The following is a 26,825-nucleotide window of genomic DNA, read 5'->3' as shown; positions in this document are numbered from 1 at the left end:
TAATGTTTTTATTATGGCACAACAAAACATGTAACCACCTTCACATAAAGAGGAGTGCTTGTCTTTTTGGTATGTATCAGCTTATTGTCAGAGGACCAATCAAAAACCTTGAAGTCCTTTCTTGCTTAAATATGACAATGTGTATCGACAATAGGAAAGTTCAAGAGTATGTTGACACTGTGGCTTTGTAGTCAGTGCATTTTAAAGTAAGGAAGTGAACAACCCTAAAAGGTTAATTCATCTTTTGTGCAGATGTTGCGCCCATAGGGTTATGTAGGAGGTCATTCAAAGCTTCAGGGAAGAGGACTCAGCTTCGATGACAGTGCATAACAAAGACATCTTCTATTGGGATAAAGTAATTCACTGTAACACAGGGGTTTCTAATGTGGGTTTTCTGGACCATATATGTATTCTATATGTAGATGTGGTTTAGTTTTAACACCGATATAATAATATCTTGAATTATTTTCAAAACAAAAAAATATTTTTGAAAACAGCTTTCTATATAATTTATAAATCATATTATTTAAATCAGATTCAATATAATTTGGACATGAATATGTTCTTATTGCTGGGTTCCTGAAAACTACAAAGATATTGACATCATATTAGGACCAGAATATGCTGAGAACCTCCGCTCTAACATAAAAAAGAAGTGCATGCAAGCACAAACGGCAAAGGTAATAACACGGCATTGTTACAAAAGAAAAAAGGAGAAACAGGACTGATTTGGCCCCGAAGCTAACGCAAAAATTGGAACTGCTTATGAAGAATGCATATCTGCATAAAAACCAAACATATTTTAGGAGGAACCTTATATCACTAGTATGGACCAGAGTTTTGCAAAATGGTGCGCTTAAGATACAGAAGAGAGAAAAAAAAACAGGAGAATATTAGTGGAAGTGTACCATGGACCTGGAGGAGAAATACTGTACTCAATCATACTTACAGTGCAAATAAACAATGTGGTGAAACAAGTCTCTTTTTTTCTGTTCCTTCATTTCTTTACTTCAGTTGCAACAGAGTTCTTCGCCGGGATTACTTCCGCAATGTACTTGTCTAAGACAATACATACATTAATAATAATGTGAGTCGAACATAAAGACAAGCAAGGACTGTGTGTTCAGTGACAGAAGAGGTATAAACATTGTGGTCAGATTGCACAAACACAGGAGTAGCAGCTTTGGACTTCAAATGGCCTTGAGTCGGGCAGCGAGAACAGAACTGCCCGAAAATGTAAAACAAAACATACATTTATCAGATCAACAGGCAAATGTCTTAGAGACTGAATTTATTCTAAGGGAGAGAGCTTTCTTAGAAGAGGGTTTTGTCATTTAGAGATGTTTTGTAGAACAGTTTAACATCATACCAAAGTATATTTAAACATTAGGATCCCAGGCTTTGCATAGGAAGATGCATCAAAATGTATCAAATATATTCTACTACTTCAATTAGTTTCTACAATTTTAAATTGTGTTTTGGTGCAAATTGCAAAGGAATACCATCTAAATGTAAATTCCAGTTTGATGTGTTATCCAACATGAAAACAAACATTTCCACAAGTGCATTTTCTGTTAATAGCGACTTTTTGAGTGTGTTTTAGCTGCAGGTGAAGGTATGACATGTAAAGAAGTGTCAAAGTGTAAATCTAAGGTAAGGATAAAGAATGACTTGAAAAAAAGTGCAACCAGGAGCCTGACTGTGACGTCTGGGTGGCGTTTAAGCAATGATCCTGTCCAGCAATGAGAGTTTAGGCAAAGCCCACACGGCTACTGCTCTCTCAAGTTAGATGGCCACATGTGAACCAAGATCACCCGACCGAATCCAAAAGGTCTCCCCTCTCAGAAGAAGCTGAATGATGCTAGTCAGGAGACACTCACACAGTAAGGCATTCTGGGAGAGGATTGTGCAGCCTCTGGTTCTGTCCTTCATTTTCAGGTTACCATCACGGATGCAAGTCGACATTCATACGACGTTATGACTGCTGTGGCTGTTCGAAGGGCACGCCGAGCTTGTCGTAAATCTCCTTCAGCAGCAGGAGCGCCGTGTCCTCAGACTCCCTGACAGACGGACAGACAAAAACTTATTTGAAGTAAAAATTTGCACGACATCAACAGAGAAATGAAGACAGCGCGTGAAAAATACATCATATAAAATGAACTGTAATCAGCTCTGTTATGTGCATCTCACCAGTAACAGAGATGGGACTGGATGGCAAACAAGTATTCATTAAAGCTCTCAATTGGCTTTTCTTGAAGCACGTAGTCGATCCGTCTCCCTTCATTCAGCATTCCCATTTTGATCTCCGGCTGCTCCAGCTGCTCCATCTGCTCCGTTGACACTGGGGATTCCGCCTCCTCACACACGTCTGCTGGCAAAACAGGTTGCAGCACATGTAGCTTACTGGGTAGACAACACAACAGTTACAACAGCCAACAGGCACCATTTGGAAAAATAACAAAGGCCGTCAGACAACAAAAGAAAAAAGAAGAGGAGGAAGTTATGAGTGCAGCAGGTGACATTCAGAATGAAAGAGATTCAATAGTTCTTATAGTTAAATATGCCTGAAACATCAGTCCACACAGGGAAGTAACAGGAGTATCTGGAGAAAACCCAAAAACACACTCAGGGAGAACATGCAAACAGACAGAACCTCCGTAAGAGCTCCTCCTAAGCCCACAATCTTTTTTTGACAAACTAAACTGATGGCTGCAGCTGCAGTAATGACTTGTGTCTGGGACTAGGAGCTCGCTTCACTCACCTCTAGGCAACGACTGCATCTACGTGTGCTGGCTTGTAATTAAATTAAATTAATATCATAGGTAGTCACAGTATGCTTCCAGTCTTAGGAAAATTAGCATAGGCTACAGTCAATATAGAGTGAGAAGAAACAGAGCCTGAGATCTAAAATGGTAACTGGTCTAACCACGCAGAGGAGTCAGGAGACCCAAAGGGACAAAGCACTGATATAGGGAAGTTTCCACCTGATGAGCCTGGAGATGTGTCAGCCAGCACTGCTCTTTGGTCTAAACTTGAGCTTTAGTTCTTCTCATGTATTAATAAGTTGCATATAATTTAGATTACATGCAACTGTACTGTACACTTGTACAATCAGTTCAGTTATTAGTGTCCTGTGCCGGATGAGGACAGGGCCTGAGGCAGGTGTCAGGAAGGTAAAATTTGAGTAGAAGACATGAAGTGCTGCAGAGGGTATCGCAGTTTAACATAGGGTGAGGGAAAGCAAGAGTTTTGTAAAGAAACGCCTGTGGCAAGAATCAGTGATATTACATCACATTTGCTCTTTGTACAGGAATGTGCCGAATTGAAATGCGCTAAAAGAACAAACCGTTTCATAAATACTGCACTTACTGCAGGATTTATCTAATACCTGAAAAAAAAAAAAACAGAATTACCACTAAATACAGTCTTTATATTATAAATCATTTTAAAAAAATACAATCATCTTACAGAGCTTTCTTTGAGTCAGAGAGAAAAAAAATCATTAAAACCTCAAAACGGTAATCGAATAGAAAGAGCATATTGTTCATTTTCTGGCTCGATTCCAGTTAAATGACTACTGTAGCTCATCTTTGAAGTAATATTTATAAAAGGCCTCGAGCAAAGCCAGACTTTCAGCCTAAAATTGAGTACAGTCTTCCGTCTTAGTATAAGCACACCCTGCAGCAGAGGCCGGTGTTCAAAGTAAAGAGGTAAGATGAGAGGAAAACTGCAAAAACCATCAGATAGAGGACAAGAAGAGGAGGAGGAGGCTGGTACAAACACACTGGTTTAGACACACTCCTGTGTAAATGTACATGCACATACGAGCACAAACTAGACTTTATGTGTTTTTTTTTTTTGTACCATGTGCTTCCTGAAGGTTTTTCTCAATGGAATTTTCTCCTTCTTCCACTGGAGGTAGTGCAGCCACAGGCATTCTGGCGAAGGACTGCCACGCTGTCCGCAAGGATCCAAGCACGTTGTTCTTCAAATCCATACCCATACGGGTCAAGCTGTCCTTAAGCTCTAAAAGAGAAAATTACGTAAGTAATAAACAGAGGCTCTGGCGGCACTTTTTCCCCCAACAAAGTTGAAGAAAGCGAATAAAAATCCCACCAAGGTGCATCCGCTTGCGGCCTTTATGATGCGGGATGAGCATGGGCTCCAGATCCACGTCTGAAACAATCATGGGTTCTATCCGATATGCAACAGGGTCATACTACACAGAGAAAACATGGGAAAATGAACGCAGCTTTTAAAAAGCAGCCTCTTCTAACATAAACTGGGACAACAATTCAAATATGCAAGATACAAAATGGATCTATGGCAACATAAACTTGATACCATCCTTTTTAGGGCCGAGTGCAGAATGTGATGCAGGGATTACTCACTGGGTGATAGATGTTATAGAAGCTCTTGCAGGTTGGGAAGCTGTAGTTTGGATCAATGTGTTTAAGTCCACGCACAGTCAGGAACATCCCAATTGGAGAGCCAAAAGCAAAAAATGTCTGAGGGTGGAATGCCAGCTGTGGGTAATTGATGGAGACCTGCAAAAGGGAGATGGGCGAGGAGCAAACCATATTAAACACATGGATTTTACTTGGCCTAAGAGTACATGTGGGAAACAATTACATCTATGATCTATGTGGGACAACAACACATTGAAAAGACAAGATTAGGAGAGTGAGGAGGCAGATGAGCAGGAGACTGCGGAGAGGAACACTCATGCAGAAACAAATGTAGTCGTGGTTTGCACAAATAAATAGGACAGACACAGCGTTCAACCACAGCACAATGTGACGTAGCCATGGAAGTTCTGATGCGGATCAGGTAAACACCTATAATATCACTCCAGAATGGCCGCCTTTTGATTTCCTGTCCCTGATCTAAGAGAGGAACGTCTCCAGGAGAGGTGAAATCACAAGACAGCACAGGACGAAGCCCGATGGCGTATGGACACCATGTGAGACACACCTGTCCCTTGGCTATGCCTCCATTGGTCTGTCCACGCAAGCGGAGGAAGGAGAGAAGCAGGAGGGGGGATGCATCAAAGCTTCAACTGCCAAGCGTTAATAAGTATCAGGTATTAGTGCGGGTGTCAGCTACCTGTCCGATGCCGACGTTAAAGTACTCGTAGTCCACGGCGCTGGTGACGCTCTGCGTTCTGTGGAACTGGGACTGCTGTGCGCTCAGTCCTGAAGTCTGGTCCGTATTGTTGTCTGTAGTCTCTTGAGATGGAACTTGCAGCTCCGGAACCTGACGTCCTGCTCCTGTCCTACAGCCCTATGTAGATAAAAAAAAAAAAAAAAAGATTTAAACTTACAATGGTAGCTATACTTCCTGTTATGATCGTTTAGGGTCGTGGGTTCCAGTCCTGAATTTTCTATGTTTTATTTTGAGGTCTGTTTATCAGTGTTGTCAACAGAAAACTTGGTTAAGTTTCAGCTGAATCTGACCTCTGGAAACATCCTCCTCCTGAAGTAGTTCAAAATCTTCTTTCGTGGTCCCAGAGGAATCCCCAACTCTTTTAGATCACTGTCGTGGCAGAGAGCCTGCATGAGGGGAAACATGACGGTTCACATATGTATGGCCATACTCGTATGTGTGTGTTTGTGTGTGTGTGTGTGTGTGTGTGTGTGTGTGTGTGTGTGTGTGTGTTTGTGTGTTTTACCAATGACTCCGAGTCAAGGTTTTCCGCCCGCAGCGTCTCCAGATATTGCTGTAGGCCCAGTCTGGTCAGAGTCTGCTCCAAAGTGTCACAGTTTGCAGGGCAGGGTTCACCCGGTTGCACCTTAAGCAAGAATTAAAAAACGGGGAAATATCTTAATATGTGTCATCAAGAAAATATTCATTATCTAAAAGTATATGCATGTTGTATTTTACTGTACCCCCTCTCTGGTTTCAGATTCATTCCTTTGATTGGTCAGCAGGTCAAACAGGATCAGTGAACCTACAAAAGCGGCAGAGTTTAAAACCAGCACTTTCACCAGTTTGCCTGTCACGGTGTGAGTATTTCAGCGTTTACGGTTTTCTAACCCAGGCTGTGTCCCACAACCGAGAATGTTCCATGAAATTCTGGGTGCCGCCGCTTGAAGAGGGAGTGCAGCCTGTTGATCTCGGAGGCCACCGTGTCCACTATGGTCTGGCAGTAGGTGGGGCTGTTATAGAAAAATAAGTCGAGCAGCGTGTCGTTGGTGAAATGTCGCAGCCTGCTGATGCTGGGGAGAGTGATCCTCTGGATGTCCCTGGTAAGTGAGGAAGAATTGAGACACACAAGTAGGAGTTTGAGGAACTTTCAGTGACGTACCAAGCAGTCATTTCAATTTTATTTCGCACACTGGGTGTCTCTTCACACTTACTCGTCCACACCAGTGGCGTCCCCATGCAGAGCACTGTGCCAGTTGACAGGGAGGAACTCCACTCGGCCCACCTGGCCATCCTGCTGGCCACGCTTATAATGAGATGCCAGAAGGGATAGGGAAGCACTCCTGAAGTCATTTACTGAAGGCAGACAGCATTAAAAGGGAGTCAAAACAGGTAATAAGGAGTATATTAAGAGACGTTGCATGACCGAATAATCCCTACCACACTGTATGATGGATCTGAAGCGCAGGTCACAGGCAGGGCCGATGCCGTGCACCATGAAGACAAGGTGGTCCACTTTTTCTGGCTCCTCTGGAGAGACACGCAAAATGGAAATGCATACCGATGGCAAAGCTTTCCGGCAGCGCTGTGTGTACCTCTCACAGTAAATCAAGACACACACCGTCAGGTATTTCCACAGAGATGCTTTCAACTCCTCTCTTGACAGTTCGCGGCCGGGTCTGTTCTGAGGGGGAGGTGGCCCACTCATCCTGCAATCCTATTGGCTGATACTGCATTATCAGCTGTCAAAGGATCGGTTAGGAGGAAATCAGTTTATTGAAAGGCAAAAACCAAATACTTTTTTAATCTATGTTTTTTTAATCCTAAAAAAATGTCACTGCTGTTTTGAAATTAATTATAAAGATAGAAATGGACTTTTTGTTGGGTGTTTGTTTGCTTTCCCCCACTCAAGACATATCTTGATAACCCATGATGTGTTTTTTTTCTATGTATACTGTGACTTTGTGACATGTCCGGCATGCCTTACCTTTGGATTGTGCAGCATGACAGTCTCTCCTGTGGGGAAGTCCAGTTTCCTTTTCCATTCATCTAAGGTCACGGCTATCATATAGGCTTCCTGAAACCAGAGAGGATGTATATTAGAAAAGCTTCGGTTGGAATTAAAAAGAAAAAGAAAATCAGTAAAAGACAGACTACCTCCAGACGTTGGCTGAAGTCCTCGGGGTAAGGCATGAACCTGGTGTCTTTGTCTCCTTTGTAAAACCAGGTACAGCGGCGGACTTCAGTAGGAGCTTGCTCCCAGTACACAGCATAGCGCTTCCTCTCCTTGACATGTACATCGTATCGCTCTCCATCCACAGCAACCACCAGATCACCTTCCTGACCTTGAACTAAGGAAAGATATACAAAAGAAAATAAATATCAGTGGTTCCCAATCTAATTTACACCACTAATGATACAGTGAGTTAAAGCAGGCCAACACTGAAATGACAGTTTTCACTAATTTTCACATTTGTTGCTGAATATGTGAAGGCATAACTTAACCAAACTCTTATTTTGGTGTTTTAAAGCTACAGTGGTTCTATAAATTTGTGAATAGAAATCTAAGCCTCCTTAGAGTGTCTATACAAAGTGATCTGTAATTACAAAGTTAAATGGGAATCACATCAAGTTATGTTGTCACTTTGGAGCAATTGTTTCTTCAAATTTAATTTCTGCATCATCGTTCTTTTTTTTTGGGGGGGGGGTGTTATAGGTAAGTTACATGGTAGGCAGGAAAGACAAGAACTCACAAGTTATTTAAAGCTGTGAATAAAATTTTAGATTTTCCTCTTAAGGTGGGTGATTAAAAAGTATATACAGAAAATTATTTTTTTCCTACAGAACTATAATAACAAATATTCAATCTTACCAGAGTTGCAGGCATTCTCTAGTCTATCAGAGTCTCCTCTGCTGAAGGGGAGCCAAGACGTGCTGTCATCAGCCCGTCGACAGAAGAACCAGTGAGGCTGAACTTCCTGGTAAGGAGCTGGAACTGAATTCATGTCAAGCATCTCAAAAGACGATGTGGAAGAAGGAGAGGCTTCATCAACTGCAGGAGAAACCTGAGAAAAAACAAAAGCACCATGATCAAGAGCTGAAATCAATATTTCTTCTTCATGTCAGCGGAACTGAGAATATTACCTGATTCATAGTTTCTTTAAAGAGCAGTCTACTGCTATGCTGTGAAGGCAGTGAAGTTAGAAAAGATGAAGGTCTAAACCCAGTCTGTCCTCTTCCAATCAGACAACACAAAGGCCAGTTGTGAAACAAAGGATCAGGACACATCTTGGTCAATAACACAAAGCCCGGTTTTATTCTTCACGCCTCAACAAGCTGTCTCTTGTTTCTCAGTTCCTCAAATGAAACAACTAAAGATTGTGAACAGCTTATTTTCACTGGCTATTTTATCTTTGGCAATACAACATGACTGTGGCAGATTGTTGCAGATACAACTACTCCCACATTATAAGTTGCTGTCCAGTTATTGATCCCACTCTGCAAACAGTAAGAGTACAAATGTGTACATTAGTACAGATGAGTGGTGAGTAAACAGCTCTTAAGGAATGGTTTGTTTGTTTTTTCTATTAGACTTTAATTCATGAAAAATAATCATTTCAGTGTTTACCTGGCTCACAGTTTCAATTAACATACTATACATTTGGTCTGAACATCATTTTGGGTTTGTGTTCCTCTCCAAACAACTTCCTGTGTTTATAAGGTATGTAAACTATAAAGAGGGAACAGGACAGTATGTGCTCTCCCTCCACCTTCCATTTTACACTTCTGTCAATCGGTGAGTCAAGAATACTGCAGCTATTTCTGTCTGGGAGGACAGTAGCATAAACAAACACTTTTAGTTTTTCATTTGTTAATGGGATTTGCTGCGCATAGAGTCAGGCTCACATTACTGTGTACTTTAAATCTACGTCTTACAGCACAAGTCAATATCACTGACAGATTTGAACTGATAGAGTGTGACAACACTGTGGAAAGTGAAGACCTTCAGTCTTTTCGAGAGATTAAGCCTGGGGTTCTATAACCCTGGTCGTGCCTGGTCATGTCTGCTGGGGTTTCGTCTTGACACAGAAACCCCAAAGCAGTTCAACCAGTACTTTCCTCTGGACAACCAAAGCCCTTTGAAAATATCCCATTTGTACACTCACACTTGAGCCCACAGTGACTGTCTCAGTGAAGAGATCTAAGTCAAGTGCTGACACAAACCTGTTGACATTAATGGTGAATTAATGTACATATTAAAAGTATTACTTATAAATCTCCTAAATCCCCCATTAAAGCTACTTCAACAGTTTGTTGAAATACTAGTAATAGTAAACACTCATAGACCCAAATGCCCTTTGGTGACAACAGCAATGCTTTGACATTTACCACATCAGTCAAGCTTAGACATGAAAATAATTCCTAATGTAGACAAGCTGTACTTGAAATCCAGAAGGGGTGAACTCGATGGAACATATGCATACTTACAGCTAAAGAATCAGGTTCTTTATGGGAGAACAACTATGTTCTGACAGCTTTGCAATATTTTAATGTTTTCAAAAAACAATGCCAAAGACAAACTGCCAGTTGAATAAACAATATGCATAGTTTTTGTTGTATTCACATAAAAGTTTGAAAAATTTAATTCTTGAATAAATGAATAAATAATAACAAAATTATTTTACTACTTTCTACTAAATAATAACACAAGAATTGTGAATTAAGGTAAACTCATTATTTAGACCAAGCCACACTCTCACCCTCACCTGATCCTCCTGTGTGGTTCCAGTGGCCACAGCTTGAGAGGGGCTTTCAAACAGGTCTTGGGGGTTGTTGTTGTTGTTTGGGGCAGCCTCAGCCTGAGACAGACCCCCCTCCTCACCCCGGCTGACGGACATTAGCCCAGGCCCCCGATTTTATCTGGAGGTGGATAAATCACCAAGTCAAAGAGTCACTACACCTGTAACATAGACAAGCATAAATGAATGAGGGTAAAAGACTACCTTTACAAGTTTACACGACCATCATCACAAACACGTTTAACCTGTTAATGATTAACTTTGAAGTGACCTGAATGTTGTTATGATTTGATATAACGGTGCATTACAGGTGATGGAACGCAGCGATAAAGCAGCCAGCGGTAAGTTCACCTGCTATTCTCTAATGTTTAACGGTATCGACATCTATGCAGTGACAAACATTGATCAGCATGACAAGTGAAAGTATCCCATTGACAACTGCAAAACTAGACGGAGGCAATGCGATTATTTTATACGGATTTAACCACAGTCACAAAGTCACATGCTAGCTGGTTTACGATGGGACACAAAGTTCGCCATCTTCACACACCGATTAGGTTTTGGGCATGTTGACATTAACGTTTTTGTTTTAAGTGTTGTTAACTTTAACTCACCGACAACCCCGCACAGGCTGAATGCAGGCGGGCTGCAATCGTTGTTTAGCTAGCAGTGGCTAGCTCGGCTAGCCAAGGGCAGCCTCCTCCTGTCAAACGGTGCCAGCATACAGTGCGCTCGGAAAAGCGAGGATTCCTACCCAAGTGTCCATTAATAACCACCGTATCGGCCAAACGACGAGTTTTCAATGGCTACAGTGTTTGTCATAAAGCTTTTCTGCGACGTCCAGATGCTTAAAATGTGACGATCACGCGACGAATACGTCAAATCTGCGCCTCAGAATCAGTGGTAAGTAATTTCTATGAAATTAGCACGCACGACCCTTCCTCGAACACAACAGTCTTCGATGAATGAAGATACTTCAAAATGACGTGAATTCAAAATAGAAAACGGCATCAAAAACTGTAAGAATTTGCGAAAGATACTGAATTTTACGATTAAACTTTAAATTTACGAGGCGCACTTGAAGGCGACATGAAGTCTACGTCCTCAGCAAGGCGCCGCCTCCGAATGTGACGTCGGCGTCAATAATTTATAATGAGCCAGTTTGATTGTGGTACAGCAGGGAAAACGAGTTTTAGAAATAACTACTCCACTAAAGAGCACATACAGCATAGAGAGTAGTGCACAAAGCATAAAGCGCTCGTTTGATACATGTCACGTAGTGTACATACGATAGATAGATAGATAGATAGATAGATAGATAGATAGATAGATAGATAGAGCTTTAATGCCATTCAAAATGCACACCACAGGTGCACACAAGTTTATTGTAAATGGCTCAGATAGCACGCGTGCTTAAAAAATTAAATACAAGTGTCTAACAGCAAACACCGACAATAGCACTGGGCTGGATGTTGCACTGAAATTCTTGAATTGGATTATTGCAATTAATGTCTGTACTGAATTATTGCATCATCCTCAAACCTGACAACACACTAGGCTGTTTCCAGTGCAGAAGTCTTATGGTCTGAAGAATGAAGCTGTTGCGAAGCCTGGCTGTTCTTTGCCTTGGGCTGCATTACCTCCTGTCAAAGGACAGCTGAGAGAATTGACAATGTTTTTTGCTTGCAACAGAGCGTTTGGCACCCATGTTCAAGGAAGAAAAGTCCCGATAATCTACCATCCTCACAAATGCCTCACCAAAGGAAACACAAATTCTACTGCACTTGCTTGAGATGTGGTGTTCAGGTTCCAGGACAGATTATTTGTTTTGTGCACTCTCAGGAACATGATGCTTCCTGCCGCCTCCAATGCTGTGTTGTTAATGATCGGTAGAGATTGGCAGGGTGGGCTCTTCCTGAAGTCAACAATTCAGTTCTTTTGTTTCGTTGACGTTCAGGAGAAGATTGCTCCTCTGGCACCAGTCAGCTAGATGCACGCCTTTTCTCTGTAGGCACGGTCGTCATTGTTCTGAATCAGGCTCAGTACTGTATGATCACCTGCATACTTTATGATGTGGTTAGTAAGAGACCTGGCAACGCAGTCGTGTGTCATCAGTGTGCAGAGTTATGAACTCAGGACGCAGGACTGAGGAGGTATTCTTCCCCACATGCATGGACTGGAGCCTAAGAGGAAGTCCAGGATCCAGTTGCAGAAGGTGCTGCTGAAGCCAGGGGTGCCAGTTTGCTTACCAAATGCTGGGAAATGATGGTGTTGAATGCTAAATTGAAATCAGCATTCGCACAAGTGTTCTTCTCCCGGTGGTCAAGGCTCAGGTGGAGTGCAGATGAAATTGCATCCTCTGAGTGTTTTGGAGGGTAAGCAAGCAGGAACTGGTCGAATGTGGAGGGGAGGTGTGTCATCATAGGAGTCAGCGCTACGGGGCAATAGTCATTCAGGCTGGTCATGGAGGACTTCTTTTAGCACTGGTATGATAGTGGCCTGCATGAAACATGATGATAATCAAACAGGTATGATCATGAACCTTTTAATATTTAGAGAAAATGAATTCTTGATTTTCCTGTCTTTCAGCAGCGGTGCAATTCAAGTTCATGCCCTAACATAGTAAAGATGACTGAGGTTCACTCGATAGCATTCTACTAATGCCTATCAAGTCTCTTGCAAGGCCAAACCCAAAAATCTCAATGCTTGTCAGGACTGAAATACACACAGGTATGTGTAAAATGTGATTGTAGTAAGCGTAGTCCTATTAACCGTGAGAGAACCACATCATACATGGACACACCCATTTGTGCAACCACAAAACTTCGCCAAGCCAAAAGTAGGAACAGAGTCCGGGATGAAATAAAAAATGTATTGACGAAGGAGTTCAGAACACCAAAGAGGAGCGACTCAGAAACAAGAAAAACATGTCTCCAGCTATGCGCAGCCATGCATTGACAGGGAAAGCTTAATAGATACCTCAGTCCTCATGTTCTGAAAATTCATGAGGCTGATCTCCTCTGCAGGTTCAACAAGTTTGCATCCTTGTCAGTTGCGTTTCAACTCTGACGTCACTCAATACACTCATTACCTTTCCTGATCCCTCGACTCCCCACCTGTGTTGAAGGTCTGGCAAGTTAATGAATGTTTGCTCTTTTCAGGCTCAGAACAGGTAAGTTCGAGGCCAAGGTGAGAGTTAACCGTCTTATTCTAAACTCTGGGATAATCAGCTTTTATGCACTTTGCCCCCATGTCTAAGTTCATGAAGTCCTTTCAGAAACCAGATGTTATTACTATGCAATGTGCATTTCCTGCAAAGGAAAATGTGCTGGAACAGCTGCTGATCACACTGGAGTCATCAAGCCAGGTCTTTGCAGAGTTATGCATGTTTGCATAAATTAGTGCAAGCCAAAGCTGAGTTCATACAAGTATTGAATAAGCCACAGTCAAATGTGTGGAAAGGTAGTTGTGAAATTGGATTTTATTTTCTCACTGTAAGGAGGTAAGAGAGCAACAGAGGCTGCACCCATGCCTTGTGTTATAGAGTCCTTGTTAATTTTCTACCCTTAGTAAAGTTAAAACATGTGCAGGCAGATATGCGAACCTGAACTTTTAACATAAGGCAGTATGAAATGTTTAATGTGAGAACCGGTGTGGTTACTCGGGGTCAGAACAACAAACTATGCGCTTAACTCTCATTTTGGCTGCAGGGTTTATAGAGGGAGGAGTGAAACATGCCAGGGGAAGGAAGAGAGAGTAGGGCTACAACACATAGACACACCCAGTCCAACGTAGTGTGTGAGACACACAGAGTAATAATGAGCCTGTGTGGAGCAATAGGAGGGTGTGGCTTTTTACACAGGGAGAACAGATAAGCTAAAGTTTGCTTGTAGAGGGGGGCAGGAGTCAGAGTCCTGGACGGACAGCAGTTTACTTTCGCTCTGCAGGACTCACAGTCCAACCACACATTCTCCCTCTCAGCCGATCTCTCTCTCTCTCTCTCTCTCTCTCTCTCTCTCGTAAAGTCTGCCAGCACTCTGAATCAAGGAAGCAGCCTCCAGCACAGAGAAGCACACATACCAGAAACAGCTCAAGAAGACACTTCTACAGGCAGCCATGAAGGACAAAGTGAGAAGAGGAGGGGGAAGAAGTCAAGCCAAGGCTGGTGGTGAGAAATTCCTTTCATACGTTTCTCTTCTCTGTGTGTCTTCAGCACTTTCCCCTTCTCTTCTTTTTTTTCTGCCTGGTTCCTCCCTTTTTTGGAGAATGTGTGGAGGTTGGGAGACTCAGCACTGCTGCTCTGAACATGGCCGGTTGTTGCTTTTTCCTCTAAACTTCAGCTTCAAAACTTGGACAGATTTCTGTGCGTCTTGCAACCTTTGCACATGTTCTCTTCCAAACACATGGATTGTTTTCGTCAGAGCGCCAGAGAAAAGTGCTGTGGCTACAATGTTATGACATTTGAAGAAGAATAAACGGTTCAGTTCCTGTAAAGCTTAAAATGCTCTACTTTTTTTTTTCCATTACATTCCTTTTGATTGCTTCTGGTTTTGCCAACACTATGAAGTGAGACTCATCACCTAACATTTGCCACTCCCCTTCCATACAGCAGAGTGATTGAATCAAGAGAGAGTCTGCTGGACTGATTCCAGATAAGATCATTTCCATGTGTTTTTTTTTTTGAAAAAATAAAATACATGGAACTGTGGGGACATGGAACATACACAGATCAAGTTGTGGTACAAGCTAAGCCTGTATAATTGTGCCAGTATAAACATGTTAGTGTTGAACACTGTGCGGTTTTCTGTAGTAATGAAACAGTAGCTTCCACTGAGGTGACTTCAAACTTGCAGGGAGGAAGACCGTCTTCCAGCCAATAGCAGACAAGAAAATTCTTGGATGTCTTCCACTGTTAAAGCAATGCCAGGCTAACACTAAGATTTGAAGATTTGCTGTGGGGAGGCAGTTTCCAGAGAGAAGAACAAAAAAAAAAAAAAAAAAAAAAAAAAAAAACGAACAGGCAGCTGACTTTCACATGTACATGTCAGAAGTGTTGTATAAACAGTATGTCCATGCATCCTTGCAGGTAAGCGTGCTCGACGCCGAGCTTCAGGTTTGTTAGTTTGAGTGTCGTAGCGCTGTGCTGTCTCCACATGCCAGTGCTGGGTGTGGTTGTCCCTTCACCCTGAGATGACATGAGGGCCAGTAGGCAAATTCAACAGGTTTAGTCACACTTCAGTTTGTGGAACACGCTGAGTCCTGCTCTCCCTCCAGTTCTGCAAGTGTGTGTTAAAGAGAGAGAGAGAAAAAAAGGTGGACACACCCCACTTTCATTTTTCCTTGCCTTTCAGTTCACGTAAATTCGTTTTCACCCTCAGGCAGTCTCCTCAGCCCAGCTCAGGATCATTTTAGAGGTGATTAGTGTTCTTGTTGGATTCAGCTGGAAGAACAAATGAGGAAACCGTAACATAAAAGACCTGGGCTGTTATTCATTTCTTCTTTTATTCTCTTTTTCATGCTTTTTGAATAAAACAGTGATGCTTTTGAGTTCCTGTCGAGTTAGAAAATGTCTCAACATGTGATAAACACTAATCAGGAAAACATCCCAATTCATTGGATTGTCTTCTGCTGGACTCTGTGATTATCCTCAACTCTCTTGCTCTTATATTCCTCCCAAACAGATGTAATCGGCGTGACTTTTGGAAATGAAGCCCCTGTTATTAAACATGATGAGGACACGTTCCCTGTGAAGATCCAGGGAGCAGGAGTAGAGTCATTTGAACTTCAGGTAGATACACCAGAGTGCTGTTTTCTCTTAGACATTGTTTTCCCTCTTTTTAGAAATACCGACCTTCTTTCATCCATGGGGAGATCATGAAAACCAGCAGTTTCTGCTGAGATTGCATGTTTATGCCATTTCATTATAAGTATCGTGCCTGAGATGTGTCAGTTTTCATCATGGAATCTATTTGAAGTACTTTCACCATCATTACCAGATTCCTTGCTGCGGGTCAATTGATAAGCTTGACACATGACTTGCAGGACTAAAAGATGCTTCTTTGCAGGTCCGTGGATTTTGGCTCGTTCAGGATGCATTAGCGAGCCTGCTTTCGAGGAGTGAGGTGTGTCCACGTTCCAACCTGTCACTTTCCCTCGCTGGCGCAACCCTGGATCCACTTGCTCCACTGCAAAGCCTCAAGGGCCTCAGAGCTGGAGCCATCCTTCGCCTGGTGGAAGGTAGTGTTATTTCTCTGCTGTTCCATCAGTCATGTTTGTTTGGATTTCTTTGTATGAATGCATGAAAGCATTTTTAGTTTAGTGGAATACATGCTAGAAAATCTGTATTTGCAACTTAACTTACGATAATAATTTAAGTGATAATTGTTTTATGTTTTTGGTGAAGGATCAGCTTCATTGGAAGATTTATTCTCTTCACACTATCAGCTCTTCGTTTCCACACACACTTAGCTCAAAGCAAACAGCTGAGTCATCGTTTCTGAGTCACCATAGCAGGATTTATACTCACAGAGATTTACCGGAGCAGAGATTACAGCTATATAACAGCTAATTAGTAGAAGCCTCGTCCTCTGAGTGTTGAAATACCGCAAACTACATTGTAGCATTCCTCATGTGTCTCTGATTTATCAGCTTGACTTCTCACTTTAAGTGCACCGTAACATCCAGACAGAGCAAAGTTTAGAGTATTCTTTGAAAACATTGTTGTGCACTTTCACAAGTGCATCAGACTTTTGTCATGTCGCTATGAGTTTCATAAAGAGCAGAACTCTACATTGTACTTTAACCTGTGTGTGTGTGTGTGTGTGTGTGTGTGTGTGTGTGTGTGTGTGTGTGTGTGTGTGTGTTTCTGCAGAACCCTACGGCTCTCGCTCAGCCAGGCTCCATCTGGCTCGTGTGGTGGAGCTGCTGAGAGCGTCCGGACCTCAGGACGCTCTGAGACAAGGACGCTCGCCCAGCGTACTGGAGACACTCACGCAAGCACAAACTGCAGGTAAACACACACACACACACACACACACACACACACACACACACACACACACACACACACACACACACACACACACTCATGGGGCACTGGAACAGAAAAGCAATGACAAGATGCAAAGCATTTAACACACTGTGATTTTTGTTCAGAAACTGGCGTCGCAAATGGAAAGAACCTGAAACGCTCGTCCGCCAACGCAAAAACAGAATCATCCAGCAGTGATGGCTCTCCGCCTGAGTACCTTCTCCCTGGTTCCTCAGAGAGACCGCTCATGGCTCTGCTACCACACAGCTCTCAACCAGAGGTGCATTAACATCTGCAGATGTACGTGAACATGGAGCTAATTAAGCACAAACACTGACTCTGTTTTCTGTGTCTTCAGGCTCCCAGTTACTTGAAGGACTTGTGTCTCAGCTGCTGGAACCCTCCTCCAGGACACAGGAAGCTGCAGGGAGACTTCATGTACATCACAGTGGTCACTCAAGAGGGGCGCCGCTATGACGTTACATCCTGTCCGAAAGGTTTCTTCCTGAACAGGTAAAGAATTTAATTTTTATTGCGCAATAAGTCATCTCATTGTTGAAGAAAGTACAGTGCACCCTGCTCCTCTAAACCTGAAAATCATTTATTTACTTTTCTTTGTGCTTCATCATTTCAGGTCCACAGAAGATGTCTTTGATCCTCGTCCCGTCCAGTCCTCTCCAGTTTGTCACTGCTTCACTGACCTGCTCTCTCACATCAGCCCTGCGTTCAAACAAGCCTTCACCACACTGAAAAGCAGGTAACGTCATGTTGCAAACAGTCATATGTAGGATTAAGAACAGCTCTGAGTGGCATGAATGTTGGATCAAGTATCTTTTTCTCCTCCATTGTTTAGGCCTCAGCAGTCTCCAGTGGAGGAAAGTCCCACTGCTTACCACACACTGAGCTGGCTCGGGCCGCCCTGTGCCTCACGCATTCACAAAAACACCTTCAGTCGACTGGGAGTGGATGAACAGGCGGCAACACAGGTCATTTATGACAGATTACAACCGTCTCTGCAGTTTGCTGTTGGCAATGATGACGAGTCTAACTATGCTTGCGATTTGTTTGTACCGTTTGTAGGCTCCAGACTGGAATGAGGAGTTACAAGCAGCCAGAGATCTGCCGGAACGAACCCTGGAGGAGAGGCTGCATCGAGACAGAGCACTGCTACAGGTACTGTGAAGGCCATGGCTTTATAGCAGTCCGATGCACAAGGTTATTTGTTCATTATCTATTGTGTGTTTTATTTTTATTGTTATTATTATCATAGTTGCTTAGATCTGAAACAGGTACTGAACATGTTTCACAGCATATTGCACTGCCTCTCTGACAAATAAAGGTCTTGACTTGAAGCTTTACTGTATTTCTTTTTTGAAATAATGTCCTCTTCTTTTTCCACACATGCCTATTTTTTTTTTAGATCAACAGTGCATTTGTGAAGGTTGTCATGCAAGGGGCCGAGACCATCATCGATGGCTTTGTTGAGCCAGTTAATGGAAACCCGGAGGACCCGGCTTTCCTGTGGGGAGGGCTGTATATGAGCCAGGGGGCTGCAGGTGCAGTGTTTGGCGGTGAACGGGGTCGCAGGTGAGACAAACCATTCCGTTTTCTGGGGTGTTGGCAGCTGTGCAAAATGCTCGCACCTCTATTTAGGGATCAGTGTCTTTGTCAGTGTTTGATGCATGGTCAGGTTTCTTCATCTTTTCCCTGCAGGGCTGCTCAGAGGATGGAGCTCACTTGTGTGCAGGCCTACAGTAACTTAGAGGATATGCAGGGGCTCCACACTTTACCGACGGCTGTTGTAGACTACAGAGGGGTGCGTCTGTCAGCTCAGGGTCTCGCCCCTGGTTTGGAGAGCTCAGAACAAGAGGAGGAAGTCACTCCCGCATCGAGGTACACCCCACCGACTCCTTCGATGAAAACACTGTGATGAAGCAGCAAATGTAACCTTTTCTTCCCCTCTGTCTGCAGAGGTTTGCTGTACGGGATAAATGCAGGACCCCAAGAGTCCCCTCAGCGTAGAAAGCTACTTGGATTCTTAGCTTCAGCAGCCAAAGCTCTGTTGCTCCAAAAAAACGTTGTGGTGGCGCCCAGCGGTCACAGAGTGCCGCTCTTCACGTCCGTGGACGCTCAGGGACTGGTGGGCGCCGACGGGAGGCTGTACATACTGGATGTGTTCAGGAGCCTCCCAGCTGATGCGAACTTCTGTCCGGAGGCGGAGACAGAAAGTCCACCAGTTACTGGAGAAGATGAAAACAATCCGAGTAATCAGAGCTGTAAAGATGGCGACGACAAGAAGGAATGTGAAGTTGGAGGTTGGCCTGAGGACTACCTCTCCAACCACGGGCTCCCGAGAAGCTTTCCCCATGGCCTCTGCAGACTGAGGCCTGAGCTGATGAGAGCATTCGTCCAGCACAAGTAAGTTCTAAAGGAGACAAAACGCCTTTTAAATTCAGAGAGCTTTTGTGAGTTTTATATTTTCGTTTGCTTTTTTTAGACACTGCCAGTTCACTCAGTGTGTCAAAGAGAATCTGGATGAACATGGAGGTTTTGAAGAATGTGCAACAGCTGGTGAGAAGCACTTTAGATTATATTCCTGTTGTTTATACATGAAGTGGCTGTTCGGTTTTGCAGAGGGAAACATTTCTCTTCTTCCAGGTGACGCTCGAGCCACCGAGGCAGTGCGAGCGGCGTGTAAGGAAGTGGGCTCCGTCAGTAACATCATCTTCGAGATGCGGTTTAACCCAAACGTATTTTCCCCAGGTACAATAAATGGTGTCCTCACACACACATACTGGAATCTTTTTTGAGATTACATTATGACTGTCTTTGTATTTTTCATTCAGGGGTGACTTTCCCTCCCGCTGAAAGAGAATCAGTAAATCTGCAGGAGAGGTTACTGAAAGAAGCTGCCGCTTTCATCCTCACTCACCAAATACCAGATTTCGTAAGTTTGTGTTTATGATAAAATAAAGTGCGGCCAGCAGATTTTAAGTGAAACCCTCTTTAAAATGTGTGTAACTGAACGTTCGCAGGTGCAGTTTTGCTTGCACAGTAATGAAGCGCCGATGGATGGAAGCACTCTGAAGCAGACACTACACCAGAGAGGCATCAACCTCCGGTACCTGGGCCACCTCATCAAGGCTATCGCTCAGTCAGAACACAGAGAGCGCCTGAGGCATATCATGGTTTGTTCAGGATTATTGTTGAAAAACTCCAAAATCGAAGCACTTTTTGTTGTAGCTGCTCTCTTAACTCTTCGTCTCCACTGCTGTCTTCACCAGAGAGTCGCCATCGGTGAAGTCTTCATCCGCTCAACCAGGAGAGTCTTCAACAGTTTCCTTCAGGTACCTCATAGTATTCATAACAACAACTTTTCTTCATTCTTCATTCCCAAGATCACATAACTCAAGTCATTTCTTCATCACTTCATCAGTGAAGCAGGTGCGGTTGGAGACGTCCCGTATAGAATAAGCTGAAGCCTCCAGTCATTTTCTTTGCAGGGTGTGGATGTGCCGAATGCCTCTGCAGCTGTCAGTCACTTCCTCGGATGCCTATTGGTTCCCCACTTCACACCCCCTCCTGTGGGAGAGGAGGCGAAGAAGAAGTCGAGGCGGCGCGGCGGCCGGGGGGCCGGGGCCGGGGCCGGTGCCGGGGCCGGGGCCCCTGAAAACACGCCCTGGAGTACGCTCACAGGTGCTGAGCTGTGGAACCTGGTCTGTCAGGACGCTGCGGAGACGTACAGCATCTCCGACTGCCTGGGGTGAGTGTTTGTATTAACCTCGGGCTTATATGTTACATAAGAGTTCAGCTTTAGTTCAACTGTCATTTTTCTCCGCGGCAGCTCGGGCCTCAACCACCTGGTGGAACACTACGGCCTCCAGAAGCTCTCCTTGCTCAGGGAGTTCTGCTTAAAGACTGGAGTACAGGTGATAGAAATCTTCAATGTGGTTTCAATCTCTTACTAGCCTGTTCCAATTAATTTCTCTCACTGATGAATTTTTTTTTCATAATACTGTATTATTTGTGTTTATACCCCAGCTGAAACTGAAAGACTACTTCCTCGACAACCAAAGCAAATCCCCCATTAGTCCAGACGACATCCTCAACATCTTCCCTGTTGTCAAACACGTCCATATGCCAATGGTGGACGCTGTGAAGGCGTGCGGCGCTGCACAGACGTCTATTCAGAAGGGTGAGCCAGAAAGAACAAGCCTTCATAATCATTATCGCTGTTCCGTGTTTTTCTACGACTAAATTTTGATGGACAGCAACAAAGTTTTTACAACAAAAATGTTTCGTTTTGCACCTGCAGGTCTGCTGGATCAGGCCCTTGAACGCCTCAAAGAAGCATCCTATCTGTTTGGCAGAGTGTGTGACAACCTGCACCCTGAGGCCTGCTACTGTCACAGCATGATGGCCAAAGTGTCGTACATGCAGAAGAAGACAGCCGAGGTGCGAATTGGCACACCACTTAACAACTTTAACACTGTAATCCCTGTTAGCTGTCAGGCCGTCGTTCATCTGGTGGTTAACAAAAATATGCAATGTAATTGTGTTATAATTATAAAGATTATCATTATTTACCTCATTTTTTTATGACATACTTCAGGTGTTATTAAACAAAAAGGTAGCATAGACTAATAGATTTCGATTTATGGTCTGTCTTTAATGGTATTTTTCTCAATCATTAAAAAATGCAACAGCTAATGCACTTTTGATGAAGCTGTAATCTTTTCGCCTCAAGGCTCGCAGCATCCAGCTGAAAGCCGTGGTCATCAGCGAGAGGGTGCTCGGCTTCGACCACCCCAACACCATCCAGCAATACGTGAGTACAGCGTCGCGTTTGTGTCTCTGTGACTGTAAATTCTTATCTTGCTGTTATAATATGATTCACGGCATTGCTGCGTTGCATGCAGGTCCTCTTGGGCGTGTACATGTTTGCTGGAGGGGAGACGGCCCTGGCTCAGAAGTGCTTCCTCAGAGCTCGCCTGCTCATGTTGACGGTCCACGGAGAAGACCATCCATACATGGCGACGCTGGACGTAGGTTGCAACAACGAAAAACACCAAAACAAGAAATATTTTCTGAGTATCAACTTTAAAAATTCACAATGTACCTGTTGTTTTCTTGCAGAGCTGCCTTGGCCTGGTGATGGCAGAAGACCACAGTGGGAAGTTTCTAAAGAACGCTTTGAGACTCAACACCTCCTTCTTTGGCCCCACACATCCTGCCACTGCTCTCAGGTAAGAGGACACCCATAGTTTGTTCTTGAATTTTCTTTAAAAAGTGAGTTCCTTTTTTCTAAATGACTGACTGTGTGATTGTCATTGCAGTCAGCACCTGTTGGCTCAGTGGCTGTGCAGTAAAGGCGACTACAGAAGCGCCATGACGCATGAGAAAGAAGCCCTCACTGCTTTCACCTCACTGGTCAGTATCTGCGTCAGATCCGTTGACGAAGAATGGAAAATGTTTTTTTTTTTTTTTTTTCATTTTATGTAGGTCATGTTTTACTTTTTTTCTTTTTTTAGTATGGGGAAGAAAACACACAGACAAAAAGCAGCAAAGACTTTCTGAGTGTTATCACCAAGCAAGCAGTGAAGGTGGAACGCACCCTCAGACAGGCAGGAGCCGAGAGCCAAGAGCAAACTGTGGAGGTATTACATGCAGGAGCATCATGATTACTTTTGTTCTGACAGAAAGAAAAAAAACCCCCAAAATAACTAATGTGCCATCTCTGTCCTCAGTGTATAAACCCAACAGCGGACACCATCGTGGAGCAGATGGTTCTGGCCACAGGGATCAGAAGGATTGCACAAAGGTAATTATTCCCCACAACACCCAGCTAATACTCCAGGGATGTGCTAATGTACAAATGACTCTTCCTGAGGCTGCCTCTGATCCTACGCTGTAAAAGAGCACTTCTAAATACATTGTGTTGAGGGCTGCAGTGAGGCTATCACTCGAGCGTCATTGTGGGTTCATTCTGGGTTTGAGTCAGGGCTGGGTCGTTCAGTTTGGGGTCTTCATCTTTGTACTGTGGATTTCTCCCTCAGTCCATAGTTATGCACCTGTGGTTGATTGGTGACTGTAAACTGCCCATAGGTGTGAATGTGAGTGTGTGGAAACTGTTTGTTTCTCTGTGGTGGACTGGGGACGTCTCACTGCTCACGACCATGAGTTGGATGAAATGAGAAAAGTGGGATGAGAGAAGGTTTTTTTCAATAAACAGTATAATTGGAATCATGTCATTATGATACATAGTCATTGAAAATTACTCTAATCAAATCCTCTTTTGTGAAGTAGCTCAGTAATGGGTGTTACATTTTCTTAAGTAACTCATTTGAGGGATTTTTGTTCAGGCATGTTTGGTTGCTTGGGGGCTGATGAGTAATGCATTTTATATTCAAGTAAATGTCTTTTGCCATTCCTTCCACTAGAAAAAACTAAACCATCAAAAAATATATTTTTTTTTTAATTAATATTTAATAATAAATCATACTTTTTTTTTTTATTTTGATTGAAATGCTGTGATCCATGGGCCCAGAGTGGACAATTCATTTTTTTGAGACCACATGAAAAACTAAGCCTACTGTTAAAATGCAGTGTGGCGCAGGGTTTTGATGAGCTCCTGCATCAGTAAAGTATTTGTTTGTGTGTTTGTGATTCTGTAATTCTTCAAAACAAGAAAGATGGGTCAAAACACAATTCAAACAAACTGGAAAAAATGAAGCTGCTTTATTGCGTCATGAATAACAAATTCATAATCTCCCAGGGGGGCCATTTAGAAACAATCAAAGGGCTGCATGTTGCCTGCGGACCACACAATACCCGCTTCTGATGTTTAATTTTAACAAAGGCATGTAATGATTACAAAAACAGACTCTTGCATGTGTTTTTTAAAAAAATCTTTTTTACATGAATTGATTTTCTTGGCATAATTGTTTAATCTTTGATGTAAAACCATTTTTGACTTCATTGTGTTACTTTATAGTGACAAATTCCAAGAGTACAAGCAGAAACATCTGGAAAGAAAAGCTGCGGCGAGGAGGGAGCTGGGAATCGACGACATGAGCAAGCAGGTCGCCCCACAAACTGTAAACGGGGGAGAGGAAAACTCGGAGCAAGAAACAGGATGCGGGAAGGAAGCAGAGGAGGCAGGAAACCCTGTGATGGAGAATACCACCCAGGGCCAAGAGGAGGAACCGCTGGAGGAGACATCTGTGAAGAGTGCCGCCGCAGATTCGACCAGCAGTCACGTGAAGGAGGCGGCTGAGCAAAGCCAGCCCGAGGAGCAGACGGGTGCCGACAGCGAGAGCTCAGCCTCAGAGGTTGAGGCAGTAAACGGAGCAACGTGTGACGAGTTGAAGTCAGAGCCAGGAGAGAAAAACGGTGAAATAAATGGAGAAGCAGAAATCGCGACGAGCCCGCAGGCCCCTAAAAGTCCGCTGACCTGGGCGGATGTCGTCGTCTCAAAGGCGATCGTCACCAACGGAACGGAAGGGAAAGCTGAAGTGGTGAACGGTGGAGAAGACGGAGTCGCTGTCAATGGGACGGCCGAAGAGTGAGCATATAGCAAACATGAAGCGATAGCTGAGTTTACCAGGAATCACTGCTGTAAGGTAAAACTCTCCCAGGAGTCTCGATGTGATATGATCTACTGAACACAGAAGAAAGAGTCAGATTGCAGAAAGGAAGACGATTGCTTTGTGTTGAAGACGTTACATTAATACTGACGCTGGGAGATAGCTGTACTGTTAAACCTTTCTGTTTTTGTTTTTTTTTTTTTTCCCCTCAAATAATAAACTTTGTACTCCTGTGTGTTATATCTGTGGTGGTCTCTGCTTCACAGTCATCTTGTTTTTGGCACTTACAGGAGTGATCATGAGCAGCACATCTGGATAGAGGTTAAAACAGTTTCCTCACAGTAAGAAAAGTTTGGATTTCACCGCATGATGTGGCCTTGAGTTTGCATGTTTTCCCATAATGCAAACAAATGCTTTTTAGTTTATTAGTTGACTACAAGCAGTCTGTGTTTCCTTCAGTATAATCTCCAAATCAGAGCAGTGTTGATACTGTGGTTCGGGAGGATCTGTCCATGTAGACTGCGGGAGTCCTTGCAAACTGCAGGAAGGGAAGCTGATGACCGATGTGTCGCTGAAGACGTCGATCAGACGAGCTGGACAAGGCAGCCGCCTCTCCTCACAGAAGTTGACGGCCTTACTGATGTAGCCGTAGTCTCGTTGTAACTCCCGATCGATCGTCCTGCCGATGTAGCAAACAAACATTACCTCAGCCCATCGCCACATGTTGATCAGCTGTGTCATGATTGTTATGCACAAACCTTTCTCTTATGCCACTGAAGCTGTTTCCAATGATTATCACCATAGAAAGACACTGTGTGCTCCAGTTCTTCCACAGGAGGTTGTTATACAGGGCTTTCCCACAATGCATCAGGTAAAAGAGGGTGGGCTTAGATGCCACACGTTTACCCTCCTGAGCAAAACAGAAAAAAAAAAAGATATAAAGAAGTGGACAAGCTGTACAGACAAAAACACAGTTTTTTTAAGTTTAATTGCTGCAAAATTCCACTAAGTACCAACAATTAGATCGATCAAGTTGTTTTTCACATTTCAGATTCATGATGAAGGCCTGCAAGTAGCAAATTAACAATTTGCAATTCAGTCAGGATTTTGGTGTCAAAATACATTGTAGTAATATGTAACGCTGCTTAAGATATTTGTCTTTTGTGAAGCGTTTTGGGACGTGCATTGCTAAATTGGAATATTTTTTTTTCATTGTTTTTTTCACTATCTTGTTGGTTTTAATTCTACTGTGTAATTACCTCTATGGGTTATTCTGTAATGCAATCTGCAAGTATGTTTTTTCCAGAATGCTATAAAAATAAAGTGATTATTACAAATCGCCAGCCTTCACTGTTACACCTAATAACTGCTTGCATTGGTTTCAAAATCAAGTGATCAAAAAAACTGACCTCATTTTCTGTGAGTACAGTCAGACCCAGCTCTCTCAGGACATCCCTTTCTGCAGAGGAGAATGCAGGATCGTAGACTGAGCAGTCCTTCAGCGCAATCTAAGAGGAAAGATACAGAATTAATCACAAACGGGGTGATCATGAAAGTTAAAACCCATATCTGCTGTTCCTCTGACCTGTCCAGCTTCAAGCAGCAGCAGCAACAAGGCCAGCTGGAAGCGAGCTGACACACAAGAGGAGAAGGAGCCCAGACCATAGCACACACACTCCTCCAGCTGCTCCCAAGGCTTTGAGGCGGATGATGATGCTGCCAGCAGTTCCTCTGGGGAAGAAAAACACACAAAAAGAGTTACTAGACTGAAGGCCGAGCTCAATATTATCAGAGGCAAAAAGTTAAGTAGCAATAATATACTCACTTTTCCACTCCAGCCAGAAGTCCTCACACCTTAACTCAATCCTGCAAATTCAAAATGCAAACGCATCTGCTGGATTTGCTTAAAGAAAGAAAATGCACGAGTGAACCGATCTGTACTTACACCGTATCTTTAATCCGTTTCACAGTTTTATTGATATCCAGATGTTCCTGGCAGAAATTTAAAGCAGAAGACACCTGAGGTGACTTTGACTTCTTCGTCGCTCCTTTTCGTCTCCGAGCCACCTGCCACTCGTCTCCCGTGCCCGACATCTACGCTCAGTCCTTGTTACCACAAACAAACAAATCTTTAACAAAAATTCGCGTGGTTCTCATACAAAACAAGAATTTTATGTTCCAAAAACATGTGGAACCTTTGCAGAGGTGTAACACGTTTTCTGTACCGGGTGATATTTTCTGTACTCTCTGGTCCTTGTGTAAAGT

At 43.4% G+C, this 26,825-nt stretch overlaps 3 protein-coding genes across 4 annotated transcripts; 1 reads left to right on the top strand and 2 right to left on the bottom strand.

The window, feature by feature from the left end:
• ddhd2 (DDHD domain containing 2) lies at positions 1 to 10,965 on the bottom strand. The gene is made up of 20 exons (XM_030105250.1): positions 10,559 to 10,965; positions 9,912 to 10,105; positions 8,290 to 8,328; positions 8,018 to 8,210; positions 7,303 to 7,496; positions 7,133 to 7,222; positions 6,767 to 6,887; positions 6,586 to 6,675; positions 6,360 to 6,501; positions 6,037 to 6,245; positions 5,889 to 5,950; positions 5,672 to 5,791; positions 5,457 to 5,552; positions 5,107 to 5,283; positions 4,975 to 5,001; positions 4,392 to 4,547; positions 4,117 to 4,219; positions 3,865 to 4,026; positions 2,191 to 2,371; positions 1 to 2,060 (listed from the first exon to the last, which is right to left on the bottom strand). The coding sequence occupies exons 2-20, from the start codon at positions 10,041 to 10,043 to the stop codon at positions 1,976 to 1,978; spliced, it is 2,379 nt and encodes a 792-aa protein (XP_029961110.1). The 5' UTR covers positions 10,044 to 10,105; positions 10,559 to 10,965; the 3' UTR covers positions 1 to 1,975.
• A 2,835-nt stretch (positions 10,966 to 13,800) lies between these two features.
• LOC115398345 (clustered mitochondria protein homolog) lies at positions 13,801 to 24,802 on the top strand. Of its 2 annotated transcripts, none has more exons than XM_030105058.1 (28): positions 13,801 to 14,112; positions 15,626 to 15,732; positions 16,010 to 16,181; positions 16,816 to 16,953; positions 17,100 to 17,254; positions 17,333 to 17,487; positions 17,609 to 17,731; positions 17,828 to 17,960; positions 18,055 to 18,147; positions 18,395 to 18,561; positions 18,688 to 18,867; positions 18,946 to 19,392; positions 19,472 to 19,545; positions 19,633 to 19,737; positions 19,821 to 19,921; positions 20,010 to 20,162; positions 20,259 to 20,321; positions 20,478 to 20,737; positions 20,819 to 20,903; positions 21,016 to 21,169; positions 21,290 to 21,429; positions 21,722 to 21,802; positions 21,894 to 22,019; positions 22,111 to 22,220; positions 22,311 to 22,404; positions 22,506 to 22,631; positions 22,722 to 22,795; positions 23,969 to 24,802. In XM_030105058.1, exons 1-28 carry the CDS (start codon positions 14,061 to 14,063, stop codon positions 24,540 to 24,542), a joined length of 4,242 nt encoding a protein of 1,413 aa, XP_029960918.1. In that variant the 5' UTR covers positions 13,801 to 14,060; the 3' UTR covers positions 24,543 to 24,802. The 2 variants fall into 2 exon arrangements, with proteins under 2 accessions (XP_029960918.1, XP_029960919.1); XM_030105059.1 differs by having other exon boundaries at positions 14,061 to 14,109; positions 23,969 to 24,542.
• srrd (SRR1 domain containing) lies at positions 24,727 to 26,740 on the bottom strand. Its single transcript, XM_030105060.1, has 6 exons — positions 26,506 to 26,740; positions 26,386 to 26,426; positions 26,146 to 26,291; positions 25,970 to 26,068; positions 25,319 to 25,470; positions 24,727 to 25,239 (listed from the first exon to the last, which is right to left on the bottom strand). Exons 1-6 carry the CDS (start codon positions 26,652 to 26,654, stop codon positions 24,978 to 24,980), a joined length of 849 nt encoding a protein of 282 aa, XP_029960920.1. The 5' UTR covers positions 26,655 to 26,740; the 3' UTR covers positions 24,727 to 24,977.
• Between the last annotated feature and the right edge of the window lie 85 nt (positions 26,741 to 26,825).

Source organism: Salarias fasciatus, chromosome 12 (assembly GCF_902148845.1).
Source record: "Salarias fasciatus chromosome 12, fSalaFa1.1, whole genome shotgun sequence".
Classification (NCBI taxonomy): Eukaryota; Metazoa; Chordata; class Actinopteri; order Blenniiformes; family Blenniidae; genus Salarias; species Salarias fasciatus.
The sequence above is the reverse complement of the archived record's forward strand: the minus strand, read 5'-3'. Positions and strand labels throughout refer to the sequence as shown.

Coding starts and splice junctions, on each gene's coding strand:
- LOC115398345 (XM_030105058.1), top strand. CDS start 14,061: ATGAAGGACAAAGTGAGAAGAGGAGGGGGAAGAAGTCAAGCCAAGGCT. Junction 19,738..19,820: donor CCCAAACGTATTTTCCCCAG/GTACAATAAATG, acceptor TTTTTCATTCAG/GGGTGACTTTCCCTCCCGCT. Junction 21,170..21,289: donor ACAGACGTCTATTCAGAAGG/GTGAGCCAGAAA, acceptor TTGCACCTGCAG/GTCTGCTGGATCAGGCCCTT.
- srrd (XM_030105060.1), bottom strand. CDS start 26,654: ATGTCGGGCACGGGAGACGAGTGGCAGGTGGCTCGGAGACGAAAAGGA. Junction 26,069..26,145: donor TGCTGCTTGAAGCTGGACAG/GTCAGAGGAACA, acceptor CTTTCCTCTTAG/ATTGCGCTGAAGGACTGCTC. Junction 25,240..25,318: donor TTCAGTGGCATAAGAGAAAG/GTTTGTGCATAA, acceptor CTACATCGGCAG/GACGATCGATCGGGAGTTAC.
- ddhd2 (XM_030105250.1), bottom strand. CDS start 10,043: ATGTCCGTCAGCCGGGGTGAGGAGGGGGGTCTGTCTCAGGCTGAGGCT. Junction 6,888..7,132: donor TCATGCTGCACAATCCAAAG/GTAAGGCATGCC, acceptor ATCCTTTGACAG/CTGATAATGCAGTATCAGCC. Junction 6,676..6,766: donor CTCTGTGGAAATACCTGACG/GTGTGTGTCTTG, acceptor GTGTCTCTCCAG/AGGAGCCAGAAAAAGTGGAC.